General features: G+C 46.1%; 4 protein-coding genes across 4 annotated transcripts; 2 read left to right on the forward strand and 2 right to left on the reverse strand.

The window, feature by feature from the left end:
- Positions 1-2969: 2969 nt before the first annotated feature.
- On the forward strand, positions 2970-5109 carry LOC135613462 (glycosyltransferase BC10-like). The gene is made up of 2 exons (XM_065110492.1): positions 2970-3874; positions 4294-5109. Exons 1-2 carry the CDS (start codon positions 3326-3328, stop codon positions 4939-4941), a joined length of 1197 nt encoding a protein of 398 aa, XP_064966564.1. The 5' UTR covers positions 2970-3325; the 3' UTR covers positions 4942-5109.
- An 874-nt stretch (positions 5110-5983) lies between these two features.
- Positions 5984-9355, forward strand: LOC103987407 (delta(7)-sterol-C5(6)-desaturase-like). Its single transcript, XM_009405701.3, has 3 exons — positions 5984-6292; positions 7963-8268; positions 8805-9355. The coding sequence occupies exons 1-3, from the start codon at positions 6064-6066 to the stop codon at positions 9095-9097; spliced, it is 828 nt and encodes a 275-aa protein (XP_009403976.2). The 5' UTR covers positions 5984-6063; the 3' UTR covers positions 9098-9355.
- A 2110-nt stretch (positions 9356-11465) lies between these two features.
- LOC103987408 (probable calcium-binding protein CML18) lies at positions 11466-12275 on the reverse strand. The gene has a single exon (XM_009405702.3). It carries the CDS (start codon positions 12197-12199, stop codon positions 11651-11653), a length of 549 nt encoding a protein of 182 aa, XP_009403977.2. The 5' UTR covers positions 12200-12275; the 3' UTR covers positions 11466-11650.
- A 672-nt stretch (positions 12276-12947) lies between these two features.
- Positions 12948-16717, reverse strand: LOC135614619 (LEAF RUST 10 DISEASE-RESISTANCE LOCUS RECEPTOR-LIKE PROTEIN KINASE-like 1.2). The gene is made up of 4 exons (XM_065112153.1): positions 15590-16717; positions 14669-14695; positions 14214-14480; positions 12948-14129 (listed from the first exon to the last, which is right to left on the reverse strand). The coding sequence occupies exons 1-4, from the start codon at positions 16497-16499 to the stop codon at positions 13189-13191; spliced, it is 2145 nt and encodes a 714-aa protein (XP_064968225.1). The 5' UTR covers positions 16500-16717; the 3' UTR covers positions 12948-13188.
- Positions 16718-17237: the final 520 nt, after the last annotated feature.

Here is a 17237-nt window from a genome sequence, read left to right on the forward strand (position 1 = left end):
TGAAAGAAGAGATTAATTAAGGGGATAATAGGAAAACAAGTATTTAGGAAAAGAAGTATTCATTCACACACAAAGAGCCAATGAGAAGTGGTCTCCCCCTCGCAGTCGTCTGGGTGATACGGTCCGGTTAAACAACAGCGGTATCGAAATAAAAACTCTGCAGCCGTGCCACACAGTGCCGTCCTCTAACATTTATTTCCTACTCTTCTCTGCCTTCTTTCTTACCGAGCATTGGATTCGCTTTGGAGTCTATCTTCCTCGTGTTTCGGATTCCCCGGTCTTCTTCTTCCAAAGTTTCGACTGCACATCTGTAGAGAAAGGAGGCGCTGATTTGTTCCTCTTGCAATAGAGCTTCGATCCATCTGTTAGTATTTTTTTATCGTACAACATAGTCCATATTTTATGCAATCCATCCAAAGCTAAAATGTCACCTTCGTGTTATGACGTGTGACTCATGTGATGCCAACAGGACATTCACGGGTTGATGATGTGACATCCACATGGCATGTGGGTCTTCCTAATAAACGCAAGCAAATGTGTCGACTCCCATTCGGAGGTTGTCCCATTTTGTTCACCTCTTTGGCACATTATTACCATGCGTGGAGTATCCATGCATGCTCAAGGATCTCAGTGTCTATAGATATATACGTTTATGGTCCGTACAAGACGCTCTCGTGTCCGCCTCGCCTTATGCTCATCTGGCTATAATTGGGCTTAGGCCGTAATGGGCCTTTGCATATGAATTTTGACGAGGGTAATGGCGACATGATGCGCCACGACGTCAGTCACGCCTGAACGATACTCTGCCCAAAAAAGGACAATAATGTCGATGCGATGTGCGCTGACGTCACTCGCTCTCAGACAACGACTTTTATCGTTGTTTGACCCAACACGCTTGGCCGAGGCAAAGGAGAACGACGATCGAGGCTCGCCCATGCCCTGCGGCAGTTCAGTTCTCCACGCAACGCCAATAGCAATGTCAGACGCCATCAGAGGTACGATCTTGCTCCTGCGGGCAGGCACATCTGGTAACACTAAACTTACATATAAATACTCCCGAGTTCTAAACGAACGAGGGGAGCACTTCTTCATCCGAAATCCCCTCCGCATCCACTGACTTGATCGTCGGAGGGGTCGGGTCGAGCTTCCGACCCGACCTGTGTGCAGGTGCAAGAGCGGGGTCGCCTCTTCCCGGCACTACGGCAAAACTTTCCTCCCGACGCGACGTCCCGACCGGACCACCGTAATCGGTCACCGGGAGATCTCGAGGGACGCCGCGCAAGATCCCCGTCGTTCGGACTCCCAACCAAGCCACGTCGATCCCGAGACCACGGCATAAAGTTGTTTACACTAACAAATTTGACAATCACCACTAAGAATGAATCCTCATGCAAAACTGGAACCTGCCAAACTGTTTCATGAAATGAGCCGGAGGATTCCTAACCATTAAAACATGTAACGATAACATGTCCCAGTTTGACTTTCGTTAGGGGTGAGAAGCAGCATCGTCCGAACCGAGAGGAGAGAGGGAGGTTGACGGAGGATCGATGGGCCTGACATTGTCCATTTGGCACATGAGAAAATTAATGGCTGAATAAACTAAATGGGGGTTGGGAATGACCTGTTAGAGTTTGACTTTCTATTAGACTAACAAATTGTCCACGCAAAAGAGCATTGACGCATATAATTTGCACAGATGGATTAATATAAAAGCAATAACGGGAACGAAACCATTAACGTATTTTGATCTGTTTAGTTTACTTGTTAGATTATCGTGTCGATAGCCTCCATCGAGTTGGAAGGTCAATTTTGTGGTCCAAATCTTGATCCAGCATGAAAACCTTTCTTCAATGCATTGTCGATGACCGTATTTGTCAAGAATGTGTTCGCTAAAATCCATTTTAATACTAGATATATTGACAGTTAATCATCCGATATGTTACTATCCCATAATAAGAAAGGATAAGACGAAATTTTCTTGTTACATTTTATAATAAAAAAATATAATTATAAATTATTTACGATCGAGTATAAAAGTCTATATTTAACAAAAAAAATATTTTTCTTGACTATTTATGTTTATAATCATATACATTAGATTATTAATTTGAGGATTGAAAGGATTAGGTCGAAAACTCTGTCATGATCTTAGTCTTTATGCAAGTAATATCTTGATAGCTTGACATTTCTATCTCGAAGATATTTTAGACAATCATATATATATGAATTTAGATTATATCATATTGATCAAGACATCATTTGTATTTTCTTCCTACACTTTCTTAATTTTCTCTCTCTCTCTCTCTCTCTTCTTATTTTCATTAAGAAAACACGTAAGTTAAAGCAGCAAGTTAATTTTCTAATACACAGTTCTCATTCAATTCGGTCCACTCTGCATCATTATCTTTTTCATTATATATATATATATATAGTGAAACACCTTTTGCAGTAGCAAGCTTCCGAGACAGGGATGACGTTGACTTTGGCAATGGAAACGAGAGGATTGGTTAAGTTATGCCCAAGTAATGGCATGTAAAGCTGTACTAACGACCTAAACTACAAGTATCGTTGACCAAGAAGTCCGTGGGTTTTGGGCATCCATCACGTGCCCCCGTTACTTGCGGCGACGGCCATTTTATAGTTCGTCGTTCGAGACACACACAAGCCTTTAAAGATCTTCAATCCCCCAGTTCCAACCTTCTCCACTGTACAACGAAGCAGTGTCTCAGCTCATTATATTCCACAAGGTAGCAAGAAATGTAATCAAGAGTGTATGATCCATATATACACGATTTTTCTTGCCTAAAGAAATGTTGGGTAAGATATATAAAGCGACATCTCTCTCTCTCTCTCTCTGAAATCATTTTGAGCTTCGCCGGTTACAGTGGCCAGCACACCAAACAATGTCTTCATTCGTACGTGCAGCCGACAAAGTTCACTTTGATACAAGTCCAAGAAAACACTTGCGCTGCGTCGAAGAACTTAGAACCATCCCTCGTCGATACAAGTGGCCCCTCTTTCTTGAATCCGCTCGTTTCCCAACTTACTACAATATAGCCATACCTCTCGGAATCGCATGCAGTCCGTCCTCCCACCATCCGCCAGTTCTGAGAGATTGCGCGTTCTCGGCAGAGACTAAGTTCGTAATGTTTATTTAATTGAGATGTCAAAAGGTGATGGACTGGATAGCGCCGGCCGGAGGGACACTCCATAAATTTGTCGCAATGAGTCTTCCTTCTCCCGGTGACTTGGTTCTTCCTGTTAATCTCCACATGCACACGCAGACTCACCGGTGATTCCCTACACGAAAACCAAAGACGAAGCGATGAAGAAGCAGCTACAAGACCACAAGTCCTCGAATCATATCAGCTCCCGACTCCCCACTCTGATCTCAGTTAGCTTTCTCATTACCTTCGGCTTCTGCTTTGGTTTAGTGTCCAGCCTCTACGTCAGGGTAAGTTTTCCTTCTGCGCAAACCAAACAGATCTTGTTCCGGTCATCACCTCCTCGTCCTTCGCCTTCGCCACCCACGCTTTCGCCGCCACGAGTAGTTCAAGATCGTTCGTTTGTCGGTAAACAAGGCATCGGACCGAATGGTTATGTTAAGCCAAGAAATTTTATGCATGATATGGAAGACGAGGAGCTGCTATGGAGGGCATCGATGGTTCCGAGGATCCGAAAACTCCCCTTCAAGCATGCGCAAAAGGTTGCCTTCCTGTTCCTCACGAGGGGAAACCTCCCGCTTGCGCCGCTGTGGGAGGAGTTCTTCAAGGGGAACGAGGGGTCGTATTCCATCTACGTGCATACGGATCCTTCCTTCGATTGGTCGGTGCCAAAGAGCTCTGTTTTCTACGGGAGAAGAATCCCCAGTCAGGTCAGTTCTTCGTATATAGCTGATTGCTCAACTCAAATTCTCTTCTTAGCTTTCTTATAACTTGCCGATCAAATCTGAAATCGACAAGTGTTGCAGTCGAGAATTCATATATACCAAACCCCTGAATTGGCTGCGCTTGTGATGATATCGGAAGCATGGATCTCAAACATCTTGTTTTCTTCTGTCTAGATGAGGTTTCACTGAAATCGTGCTAACTAGGCCTTGTAGTTGATCACATAGAACATTTCGATACAGGAATCTACAGTTTCTGAGACAACCGCTAAAAACAGGGGACGACACAGTTTAAACAGTCGCCTTACCTTCTCATATCCCAAGTGTTCTAGCTGAAGCAGCAAGAGAGTTGCCATTAGACTTGGTGATAAGCATTTGAGTTTGCTTGTTTGTTTGGAGTAATGCAGGTGGTGCGATGGGGAACGATAAGCATGTTGGATGCCGAGCGGCGGCTGTTAGCCAACGCCCTCCTCGACTTCTCAAACCGACGCTTTGTCCTCCTCTCTGAATCTTGCATCCCTCTGTTCAACTTCCCCACCGTGTACTCCTACCTCATCAACTCCACCGAGGTCTTCGTCGAGGTCTACGACGACCCCGGTCCTAACGGCAGGGGCAGGTACAAGAGCACATTGAAACCAGGGATCGAGTTCAAACAGTGGCGCAAAGGATCGCAGTGGTTCGCCGTGGACCGTGGACTCGCCATGGAGATTGTATCTGACGAGAAATACTTTCCATTGTTCCAGAGATATTGCAGGCCTTCGTGCTTGGCGGATGAACATTACTTACCGACTCTGATGAACGTGAGGAGCTTCTGGGGAACGGCAAACAGGAGCTTGACGTGGGCTGATTGGTCCAAGGGAGGGCCACACCCTGCCAGGATCGGAAGAAACGAGATCACGGCCGAGCTGCTGCAGAGGATGAGGAACGGGAGCACCTGCAGCTACAATGGCAGGACTACCAGGATCTGTTTCTTGTTTGGGAGGAAGTTCTTGCCGAATTCATTGAACCGGTTGGTGAGATTGGCTCCGAAACTGATGGACTTCGGTGGAAGGTGACAGACATCAAACCTGTCTGCAAGTTCCTCCATGGATTGGCTCGAAAACTGATGGACTTCGGTGGAAGCTGACGCAGACATCAAACCGGTCTGCAAGTTGCTCCTCGGGCGAGGGGATTCGCAAGTGATCTTTCTTGTAGCACGCGAAATAACGTGAGACACATGTAAAACGAGAAAACATGATGCAATGAATTAGAATGGGAAATAAACTTCTTTGTTGTTGAAAATGCTTCGACATGCTTGTAGAGAAGAGTGAAACCTTCGGCATTGGACTATGAACATTAGTTGCTTGATGGAAGCAGGGGAAAAAAATAAGAATCATAATTCTGGAGGATAGAATGATCTGTTTGCCAATTGCAGCAGAAACTTATTTCCTCGTAAACAGGCACAGCTTGCGATAAAATTAAAATAAATATCATATTTTGATTATTATTTTTGTTTATGATCCATGGTTAATCACCGTTGACAGGAGCTCGATCCATACCCGAATCATGGCGCACGGTGCTCTGCTCCCTGCTATAAGATTGGTGCACTAGGCAGAGTCCGACGCTAAACCATCCGAATCCCACTCTACAAGTCGCAAGGGTAATAACCTTCTCTACTCGGCGAAACGTACCCATTGGACACCAACGATCACGTGGCTAGCTACGGTCACCTACCGCGATCTCTTAGGAATGGGGTCCATCACCACCGCCTTCTATTAGAATGCAACGACAATGGCTCACTTGCCATTGGACTAGGAAAACAAATATTCCCCAAAGTATCTGGAGTCCCGCCACCGGTCGGTCACCAGAGCAGGTCGGTCACCCTCACCAAACGCCGCAGCGCAGTGACCCGAGTCCAGGCGGTTGCGGTGGGTCCGTTCATTTGTGTCGAATCCGAGCCCAACTCTCCCGGATGTGGATTCCAAAAGCATCCATTAAGCTCCACCGTCGGATGTGAATCCCTCGGTAGCTAATGCGGGTTTGAATCCGTGGAGCGGTGTGAGAGTACAAAATCCGCGAGAGCCCCGTACAAACTATGAAGCCTCATCAGTAGTGGTAGTTGTCGGTTGCAGGGACAGTTCTCATCGGTGACCTTTCTCATCAGCCTCCCGAATCGGGATACTGTCATCGGCGTGAGGATGGGGACGAGCGGGGCGGATCACCTCCGCCAGATCGTGGAGGAGACGGACTGGTACAATGGGATCGTGCTCGACGCGGTCGTACCAGGCGGCGCCTGGAAGCGCCTCCCGCGGCCACTCCAGTCCTGGCTGCGCAATTACATCGGTGGCACGGCTCTCTATTTGGTTTCTGGTTTTCCCTGGTGCTTCTACATTTACTACTTGAAGCGCAACGTATACGTCCCCAAGGGTTTCCCACTCTCCGATCTCATCTTTTTTAATTTCTCCCTTCGTTTTTCTGTCAATTTCTTCATGGATTAAGTCGAGGTCGAGTTCATCACCGTCGTTGTTGCTTTTGGTAATGTCTGGTCTGTGATCTTATATAAAAATTCGGTTCTTGGTTGGGTATGTCTTTCTGTCCCCATGTTCTTCCACCGGGCGTTTCATGTTTGTACTGTTAGATGTGATGGCTATGATGCCATACTCTCTCTTTATTCTTCCATCACTGTCTGGACCCATTTCTGCTCGTTGATTGCTCTATTTTCATTTTCTATGAAATCCCGATTTGTGATTTTGTCTTTGTTTTTTTGCCCTTTATCAACAATGAAATTTTCCCCCTGCTTTTTAGCGGCTTAGGTAACTCACGGACTCTTCTTTTTTGCTCTTGACGATGAAATGAAGGTTTTTCTTGGATGGGCTTTGGTGTTTTTTGGTAATGCTCATCATATCATTCTGCGTGGGCATGTTGCACAAAGAAATGAGTTGGCTGGTCCCAAGAAACCATTTGCGTACATAATGTACCTCTGAGGGTGCTGTTTTAGTGGCACCTATGTGTTACAACTAATCTGATCTCACGGATTTCATGTGTTTGAAAGTAACATCAGGCATGAAAATATAAGAGATTTCAGCTCTTGAATTTTTATTCACCTCAGGTGGCTGGAAAGAATGCTAGGCCTGACCATTCTTAAAGCGATTTGGATTAAATGAGATCATGGAAACTTGTGATGTCAGAAGAACTGGTTTTGCTTAATATGCTACATTCTTCAGCCCTATTATATGATAGTGATTGATCCTGGTTTTGCCTTTTGTTCTAAAACTAAAAAGATAAGTAAAAGGAAGTGATGGATACAAGGGCATATCGTCCAAGAAATTTCTAGCGATTATCTGAAAATGGCATCTTATTTTATTTGGTTGGATGACAGTGTGGCTACTTCTTTGTTTGGAAAATTTCTTTTTCAAACATGGACGTTTTGTCACTTGTGAGGCTGTACTTAAAAACAATGGTCATTAAAGAGAGAGAAAGCAATTTTCAATTCTTTCTCATTACGATATAGTCGTCCGTCAAACGTGTCATACAGCATTTTGATATTGGTAATGTTTCCACTAGCTGGAAGCAACGTAAAAGTCTGCAACCCTCCTACAGTATCTCTGACTTGTTGGGTCTTTTTAATTTATAAGAATGAGGTCCAAAAGAAGTTTATAATTGGTGCACATCCAGCATTTTCTTGAGTTTTCTGTCATTGGAATCAATATGTTGACATAATCAACTTGTTACGAAAGAGATTACCAAAAATGTTTGATTACACTGGATGATGCCTTCACCTACTGAGGGAGGTTTGTGGTACTTTCTCTTTGCCATTAGATGTTCATCATTAGCATTTTAAAATAATTTGTGTTTGACCCGAGTTCAAGCTATGCTAGACAAAATATGAAACTCTTGCTGATCTTTTCTTATGTTAGATCAACTTTTGAATTTGAGTACGGATGTGTACTATATCGGTTTCACAGTTATAGTATTTAATCTTCATGTTATTAAAGTTTACGTGTGTTTTTGTTTCATGGCAGTGATAGAGGAGTGCCTCTGTCGATATGAAGAACTGTGCCGTTTTCTAATCCCCTTCTAACTTTCTTTGCTTGCAGATTCTATACCTTCGAACAGAGCCATGTATCTACAGATAATAGTTGCAATGAAAGCTATGCCTTGGTTCTGTGTTCTCCCAACACTTTTAGAATACATGGCTGAAAATGGATGGACGAGGTGTTTTGCTAGTGTCGGAGAAGTTGGTTGGCCAGCTTATTTTGTGTACCTGATGATATATCTGGTCATCGTCGAGTTTGGTATATACTGGATGCACAGAGAATTGCATGAATTAAAACCTCTATACAAGTATCTTCATGCAACACATCATATCTACAATAAGCAGAATATGCTTTCTCCTTTTGCTGGTGAGTTTCTCTACTGCCTGCTCGCTTTTGTTATTGTCGTCAATTTTAACTAGACATGCATCTCTCTTGTCATGGAAGTTCTGCCAAAAGTTCTTTTTGTATTATGTTGCACTGCAGAGGAAAACTAATTATAAACTTGTCAAATATTAATTAAATTATGATAGATGTCCAACTTTAATTTGATTATATTCAGGATAAAAGGAGCATCGATGTTGACTACTTCAATCTGCCTTGTGAATTTACACCTTATTTGTGTATACTTTCTAGATCTTGTTTTCGTGAAAAAAATTAGAAACATTTATAAGGCACCATGATGTAATGCTACAAACTTAATTTAGTTGGATTACATGAATCTTTGGTAATTTAGTAATAAACCTATGAGGAATCTTGGAATTATTAACTCTTGCTCATTTGTAACCTACAATTTGACCTCGTGCTAATTTTGAAGGTCTTCAATCTGTACCACTTGCAGACTTCACAATAATGTTCATCTCTCTAGTATGAAATTGGTAAAAGTTGATTTGTCTCTCTTTCAGGATTGGCGTTCCATCCATTGGACGGAATACTACAAGCTATGCCACATGTGATAGCCCTCTTCCTTGTCCCAACCCATTTCACGACTCTCATACTTCTCATGTTCTGTGAGGTTGTCTGGACTGCATACGTCCACGGGTGCATCCATGGCAAGATTTGGCCAGTTATGGGTGCAGGCTACCATACGATCCACCACACTACGTACCGACACAACTACGGGCACTACACGAAATGGATGGATTGGATGTTTGGAACTCTTCGAGATCCTGAGCAGGAATTCAAAAAGCCAGGTTGATGCAGGTCCAATGATCGTCTGCTGTTTCGCTCTGGCTACGGATTGACTCATCAGGTGAGTGGAGTTGCTGAAGACTTGATGTGTTAACTTAGCATTGTGATGTCCATCTTCTAATGTTGTTGTACGATAATTGGGTTGCCTCCCTCCCTAATTTGACACCCAGAGATTGTAGAATTGGTGACTTAAATATTTTTTTGAGACAAAAAATCACGAACAGTAGTTGTGGATGCATGAAGACACGAGAGTGCGACATTATTATTTTGTTGGCGCAATCTTAATATTATTTCTTCTTTCTTTTTGCCTACTAGATATAAGTGGTGCAGATCTTTCAGTTTCCTCGTTTCCTTTCTTGATATCTGACTCCATCTGTGTTGCAATGTTTTGGTTCTCTGTTTATTGCCCTCATCTCTTACTCCGGCTGGCACGAGCGTCTGGCTCAGTGCCTCAGCCTTCGCAGCGCTGAGCACTTCGTTGACTCCCATCTTGCTTGCAGATTAAATGGGTGAGCATCACCAATCATCATCTTCTTCTTCTTCTTCACAACACTAACAGAACTACCTATAAAGCATATATTTGGACGTTTTTGCATCATCCGACGCCGATGATTCTTCTGTTACTGAGTAAAGCCGGAAAGGATTCTGCAGAGGATCTGGACAAGTTTCTTATCACATACCAGTTGGCCCATGAAACCAAGCTGGTTTTGGAGGCAATAATTGAAGAACTGAGTTGAACGAGGAGTAGGAACTCGATGTTCCCATCAAATGTATGGAAGTGGAACGTCGGTGGTGTGGTTGTTGACTAAACGAGAAAGAGGAGAAGTTGTAAATAACCTTAAGTCGAGGCCTCGAGGCCGACGCGGTTGGGTTCGGATCCGAATGATTGAGGATCTTCCTGGAACGACCTTTGAGACTGCTGAGGTGGCCGACCGCGGTGGTCCGATCACGACAGGTCAACCGTTTTCTCTGGGAGGGGACTCTTCGCCTGGGCACACGATGGGAGGTGTCCCGTCTTCGTCCCTGCACACAGGTCGGATCAGGAGGCTCGACCCGACCCCTCCGACGATCAAGTTAGTGAAGAACAGTAGGGGAGTGTTTTTTTTTTCTCCTCTCACTTTTTCGAGGTGCGAGGGTTTTTATAGTGAGAGTTACTGTTACCTGGTGTGTCTATCCGTAGGGAGCAGGATCGTACCCCTGGTGGCCTTTGACATCACCGTTGGCGTGGCGTGAGGGATCGAGTCGGAGGGGAGTGTTAATATGCCTTGGTAGATGTTCCGGTCCGTATTAACCAGGCACTGTCAGCCCATGGGGCGTCATCTGGGCCAGCTGAGATCATGCGAGTCTTATCATAATTATTATCTTCATCAAGCTTAAAAGAGATAGTTAAGAGTGTTTCTTTTAATTGTGTATTTAGTTAGATCCAAACAGAAGAGCGGATCAGCTCATGTCAGCTGGGCATGTCGATCTCGATCCGTAACCATCGAATGAAATGATCCGACCCGTTTAATTTGACCGGCGGAATTATGGGTCGAGTATACAGACCCGCTAACAGGTCGGATCTAAACACAACTTTAAAACGGTTTTAGGGGGGCTGAGGCAGTGAATAGGGCATCGAATGAGTCGACCGGGACACCGATTCCTGCCCCCCTGGAGACCATTCCTCTTCGACATCCCCATGGTCGCAGCGACCGACTTCACGGAAGCACCGCCTCGAGGATGGCGGTGGTAGGACAAGTGCGGAGGCCGCGTTAATTGGAAGGTCGATTCGCCGGGACGAGCGCCATCTTTTTCTGCGTCGGTCAACTCCTCCCTCGAAGAACAAAGACACGGCGAGGACGTCGTCATGATTTGCTTCCCCCGGAATCAAGATCAAGAAAGCCAACAACCCTTCCCCATATCTCCGCCACCGAAGTCGCGGCATTCGAGACATCGGGCAAAGGTAATCGGACTGGCCCGTGCTCCTTATTTTATCTATTAATGGCCGCAAAGTGAACCGACTTCTGTCGTTTCCACCCATTCCCATGCATTTCTTGCTTTCTTCTTCGCGTATCATTTACCATTGTTCCATAGATCATATCCGTGGCGGCGAAGTCATTCTTCGACTCGCATGCTTTCACCTTAAGAAATCTTTGATGTTTATGGATTGGGTATATATTCTGATACTCCTTATTTTTTCCTCTCCCGAGTTGATAGAGTTGTTTAATCTTCGTCATCTTTTGAGCTATTCAGCTAATAAAAGAAAAATATTATTAATTTTAGATCCCAAGCAATTTATCCCACGAGTGTCTGCGTCTCGATGCTATCATTCTCCTCTCTGTCACCTTTGAGATCGGTGAAAAGAGTCTCATCAATGACAAAGAAAAATTCCTCCATAAAATTCAAATAAAACAAACTACTAGCATGACTGTGATACGGAGAGACCACAAGACGAAGGATAGAATGCAACAATTCCTACGCGATTGAAATCAAAAAATACTAAACCCTAACAAATCTTTTACAAACCCTAACCCCCAACACAGTCTCAGAAGTCGTTAGTCCGGCCGCAGTAGGCGACGGATCAGACGGCGGAACTTGACGGGCCATTGGGATCGGACGCGGAGGATTCGCGGCCGACGCCGACGCCGTTGGCCATCATCTTCTTGAACTCCTCGAAGTTGACGTTGCCATCGCCGTCGGCATCCACGGGCCGGATCATCCGGGAGCAGTCCTTGACGGAGCACTTCTCCCCGAGGCGGTTCATAACCCGATGGAGCTCCTCCGCCGAGATCAGCCCGTTGCCGTCCAGGTCGTACACGTCGAACGCCTCCCTCAACGCTCTCTCGGCGGCGGCGTCGTCGACCCTGCGGCGGTGAAAGTCTGCGAACTCGTGGAGGTCGACGAATCCGTCGCCGTCGGCGTCCATCTCGGCGATCATGTCGCGGACCTCCGCGGGGGAGGCGTCGGCCCCGAGAGCGCGGAGGACGCCGGCGAGCTCGGATGCGGAGATCTTGCCATCGCCGTTGGCATCGTAGCGGTCGAAGACCTTCTGCAGGTCGTCCGTGGTGTTCAGCCTGGCGAAGAGCGATGCGGAGGGCGAAGTCGACGATGAGGTCTGGGCGTTCGACATGGTTTCTGTGCGATGCCTAGGGAATTGGAATTGGGTTACACCACCATATAATGATGCGCGATAGGAGCCGGGGTTCAGCGGAGTCCTTCGGGGATACGGACGCTTGGCTGACGCGTTGTCGCGTACGTACGTGGCAGGAAAAAGGGTCGAATTGTTCGTGTGCGGACCGACCATATCCTTCCGAAAAACTTGACCATCCATCTGGGCTTTTAGATTCGTGAGGGTACGATTGTACATCCACACGTCGTCTCTGGAGCCCGATCAGATCAAAGATGATCGACATGTGGACGGGGCTCGTGATGGAGACATGAACGCCGCACACGATGTTGGGAATGGGGTTCGCTGAGGCTGAGGCGATGCGATGAGGACTTTGTGTGGGAAGAAGAATCCGCGTCGGTCGCGGTGACGTGCGAGGGAACGCCGAGGTTTTGGGGAAATGGTACGCTTGTCGGACACTCGTCGCCCGGAGTAGATTTGGTGGTGGAAGTAAGGAATCCTATTTTGGAAAAGGGAAATGAACCAAACTGCTACATTCTTATTATACGATTTGGGCAATCCACCAAAATAGACAGACATCGTTCGTAATTGATTCCAATTGATTTTTTAGGTAATTTTTAAAGTTGAATTCGATACATTTTCCTACTAATTGTATAGCCTAATGTAACACAGTTCATTTATGAAATGTAATACCATAAAATTTATTCAATTCACATCAATCTTTTAATATAGCAAAAAATAAAGAAGAAGATAAAAATACTGATTCGGTCGGTCTTCCCATTTTTATAGTCTGAAACATTAAAGCAAAGAAAAGAAACCTTTCCTCTCCAACAGGAGATCGAAAGTCAAACATCAATCTACGGTAGAACTCTTCAGGGCACTCGAAAAATTATGAGAGTCGTCAATCTCCCAAGATTATTATCGCTCTCATTAAGAACTCAATGCAAGTGGCTTACACAGAATCATCAGAAAAGTAGCAGAGGACGTCTTCCTCAAACACTAGCGTTTGGTGTCGTTAGCCTGCTTTCCCATTCGGCATTGACAGTATCTGGTGAATGTGGCGGCCTTTCCCCCAGCAAGGAGCAGTCATCATCCTTGGCCACGGCATCATCAGCTTCCGCACCCTTCTTCCTGTTGCTCCCCTTGCCCTCTATCCCTCTCAGTGCCTCCAGAACCTCTTTCATCGTAGGCCTCATGTCCCTCTCTTCTTGCAAGCACCCGAATGCCACTTCAGCCACCTGTCTGATCATCCAAATTACCTCGCTGTTGGACTGCCGCCAGAGTCTTGGATCGACCAACTGATCCAACTCCTCGTTCTGGATCTTGTTGACGGCCATTTTAGCCAGATTAATCTCATGCCGATGCCTAGTGATGTCGACGGCCGGCTTCGAGGCTATGAGCTCCACCAACACCACCCCAAAGCTGTAGACATCGCTCTTGTCCGTGAGCTGGTAACACTGGTGGTATTCAGGGTCGACGTACCCGGGCGTGCCTTGTGGAACCGTGGAGACATGCGTGACGTTGAGCGGAAAGAGCCTGGATAATCCAAAGTCGGCGACTTTGACACGGAAGCTGCGGTCGAGCAAGATGTTGTTGGTTTTGACATCCCGGTGTACGATCGGGGGCGTGACGGCGTGGAGGTAACTGAGCGCCTGGGCGGTCTCGATTGCGATGCTCATCCTCACAGGCCACGGGAGCCCTTCTTCGCACGCACGGGGGCCATGGAGGTGGTCCGCCACCGTCCCATTCGGCACAAACTCGAACACGAGGAGGAGCTCGCGGCTGTGGCGGGAGGTGCATCCATATAGGCTGACAAGGTTGTGGTGTCGGAGGGAAGAAAGGATGTGGACTTCAGTCATGAACTGCTCGACACGCCTGAAGTTGTTCTCGTACAATCGCTTGATGGCCACGGTGCGACCATCCCGGAGCTTCCCTGCAGGGAGACATCGAAAGAAGAGTAGTTAGCAGTCGGAGCAAGACTCAGCTTAATCTGGTAGGAAGCTAGCTGGGAGAGTACCTTTGTAGACAGTGCCAAAGCCGCCATCACCAACTTCATTGGAGGCGTTGAAGCCATCGGTGGCCTCGTGGAGCTCCTCGTACTCGAAAACTTGGGTGCCGTAGTGTTCATTGCCCAATTCAGGATCTTTCTTGGAGCTGATTGGCTCAGATGAGGCTCTTCGAGACAGCAGAACCGGAGAGAGCCGGTTTCTCTTCTTGCGACGAAAAAGGAAAAGACCGAGGATGGTTACTATGACCAACAAGCCTCCCACGCCGACCGAAACACCTGCTCATGGCATTGATCATCCCTCAAATAGATTCATGGAACAACAGAGTATAGACGGAAGCTGAGAAAAATACTAATTCTTGCTTTCGCGTCTTTTATGATTTCAGCAAGTGCATGACATTAATTAAGCCAGAAAGAATTGGAGACGAGTCAGGAGATTGGGTGGTTTAGAGGAGTAAGTTTCTCACCAATTACAATCTTCTTGGTGCGAGATCCTGCGAAACAGCAACGACCGAGAACAGAGTCAGTGCAGAGCTTAAAACAAAAACAATTTCTTTTTATCAGACGGCATTCATATATACACAATAAAATATCTTATAGCAAGTCAAAAATAAAGAGCTGCTATAATCATTTAATCCGCGAAGAACTCGCAAAATCAAACAATGCATCGTCGAATAAATATAAGAAGGATTAAATAACCACATCTCCCTCTCTCTGCCGCGTTCTTCAACCGCGAGCTAAGTCAAGTCGGCATTCCAAGCAGCCATCTAAATTTAGTGGCCCCCCGAACAAGACTTCTTCTGCCGGCATCACTAACGAGTCTTCCATGAGAGGTTGTAGGATTCATTTAGTTTAAAAAATTATGTTTAATATTCATACAAATAAGAATATAGAAAGATGATGTATATGGGGATAGAATCCCATCAAAAAGGGGTGTTTGGGGAAAAAGATACACAAGTTTTTAACACATAGGAGGTAGAAGATAAGATTGGAAATTTTGTAGTCGGTGGAGGGTAGCCGACTGCAGTGGTTGCGTCCGACAAAGGAGGGGCCGCGTTGGAATATGGCCGTCGGCAAATGGGGATAAGGATGCAAATAGTGGCATCGCAACTATTTGGTCGTGGAACAGAGATGTGTTTCGCAAGGGCTGGCTACCGTAGAAAGTTCTAAGCTGGAGGGGTCGTTCCACTTTACGGGTGAAACACGCCATCTTTTCTCCCTAACTATCTTCGCCTGGTCAACATCATGACCTGTTGTTATACCTTTGACTGCACAAGATAATTAACTTGGCCACGAAATTCAAATGTAGAATTAATTGGAACAATGATTTCATGGCAACGATTAGAGAGATCAAGCGATGTTATTGAGCAAGATGAGGAGAAGCTTACCTTTGTCGCACGAACCATCTGTATGGGAGCGATCGGAGCAGATACAGGTCGGCTTTGGGAAGTTGTACCCACACACCCCGCCGGACCCGTTGCAATCGCTGCACCACTCCCGGTTCTCCTTTTTGTCGCACGAACCATCTGTAGCGGAGCCATCGGAGCAGAAACAGGTCGGCATAGAGGATTCATACCCACACGTCCCGCCGGACCCGTTGCAAGCGCTGCACCACTCCCCGATCTCCGCTGGCCAGCTCAAGGTGAATCCCTCCTGCAGTGCTCCGGCAAAATTCGTTTCTCCGTGTATCCACTGTTCGATAGCCGTCGGATTCATGGGAACTTGCACAAACGATGTTCTACACGTGTACACCTCGTCAGGCAAGGTACTATTTCCCGGCCAATAGTATGACGACGGTCCGGCAGCGCCACCTTTGGGGCAACCGATGCTAAAAAACGGTGGGGGAAGGCTGGGGCAATCGATGAAGAAGGTGGCGTTGAGGTCGTCACCGGTGTACTGGAAGGGCGCTAAACCCAGAGTGGTATTCTCAGATGGCCGGGGGCAGGGATTGTCAACAAAATCTCGATCAACGACGGTGACTAGGTTGTTGGCGTAGTCGATGTTGTTATCCTTCACTCGGTACTGCTTTTTGCCGATGTGAATCGTCAAGGTGTCGTCGGTGGTGTTGCAGCTGAGTTCAGCATCCGGATAGCCACACTCACGATGACTTTCTGCTTGGCGGAATGGGTAGGAGAAGCTGATGTTGCGGCCTCCGCAGGGTAATGGCCTCGGGGCGCATGCCTCGTATGGCGGGAGGTAGTCGTCGTCGGAGAAGGAAGGTGGTAAGGAAGAGAGGAAGAGGGAAAGGAGGAAGGGAAGCAGAAGACGGAAGGATGGGGGAGGCCACGGATGATGCATCTCTCGATGCGTCGCTGATCGATGATGGAAGACGATGAAACTATAGATGGAGGGGGAGGACTAAGACGGAGACGGGAGGGGATGAGGCAGATATTTTGAGGGGCAGTCGGGCCATATTCTTAGGTTGATGTCACCGCTGGTTTGGTACCCACGTCTAATTGTACACCGAACGGTGAAGCAGAGGATGGCGGCTCGGAGAAGCTGCCTCGGAGGAAGAATAGTGTAAGGCGAGGAAGATACCCAGCAACAAACAATTTCTAGCCACCGTGTGGAAAGTATTAAAATTACGAGGCATTTTCTTTCCTTGAAAATGATTTGATGTGAGTTGGTCATTATCGACAACTAAGAAGACTTTGCGCAAAGACTTTGTCACCATGGACAAATACGGAAGGCTTGAGCGAAGACTGCCATCTAAAAGACTTGTCTCCAAACTTTCGTTCGCATGCATTCACTGCGAGTGGAGTCCATCGTGGAGGATGGTAAGCTACAGACGATCGATCATATGGAGTGAGTATATTTATTTATATTTGAATATATATATATATATATATATATATATATATATAATTTTTTTTATTATATGTTATCTTATACTTGAATTTGTTATTATATGTCTCCCATGTACGAGTCCATGGATAGAATCCATCCTAAGACTTCTTATCTGAACTGATCAAAGGATAGAATCAATATATATTATATTATTTTATATTTTAATTTTATATTATATGTTTCCGGTGG

Source organism: Musa acuminata, chromosome BXJ2-6, assembly GCF_036884655.1.
Source record: "Musa acuminata AAA Group cultivar baxijiao chromosome BXJ2-6, Cavendish_Baxijiao_AAA, whole genome shotgun sequence".
Classification (NCBI taxonomy): domain Eukaryota; kingdom Viridiplantae; phylum Streptophyta; class Magnoliopsida; order Zingiberales; family Musaceae; genus Musa; species Musa acuminata.

Bases quoted from the DNA above. Each gene is read 5' to 3' on its own strand.
- LOC135613462 (XM_065110492.1), top strand. From the start codon at position 3,326: ATGAAGAAGCAGCTACAAGACCACAAGTCCTCGAATCATATCAGCTCC. The intron at 3,875-4,293 runs GTCAGTTCTTCG...GGAGTAATGCAG, and splicing joins GGAGAAGAATCCCCAGTCAG to GTGGTGCGATGGGGAACGAT.
- LOC103987407 (XM_009405701.3), top strand. From the start codon at position 6,064: ATGGGGACGAGCGGGGCGGATCACCTCCGCCAGATCGTGGAGGAGACG. The intron at 6,293-7,962 runs GTTTCCCACTCT...CTTTGCTTGCAG, and splicing joins CAACGTATACGTCCCCAAGG to ATTCTATACCTTCGAACAGA. The intron at 8,269-8,804 runs GTGAGTTTCTCT...TCTCTCTTTCAG, and splicing joins TATGCTTTCTCCTTTTGCTG to GATTGGCGTTCCATCCATTG.
- LOC103987408 (XM_009405702.3), bottom strand. From the start codon at position 12,199: ATGTCGAACGCCCAGACCTCATCGTCGACTTCGCCCTCCGCATCGCTC.
- LOC135614619 (XM_065112153.1), bottom strand. From the start codon at position 16,499: ATGCATCATCCGTGGCCTCCCCCATCCTTCCGTCTTCTGCTTCCCTTC. The intron at 14,696-15,589 runs GTAAGCTTCTCC...GCTGTTTCGCAG, and splicing joins AGATGGTTCGTGCGACAAAG to GATCTCGCACCAAGAAGATT. The intron at 14,481-14,668 runs GTGAGAAACTTA...TGCCATGAGCAG, and splicing joins CACCAAGAAGATTGTAATTG to GTGTTTCGGTCGGCGTGGGA.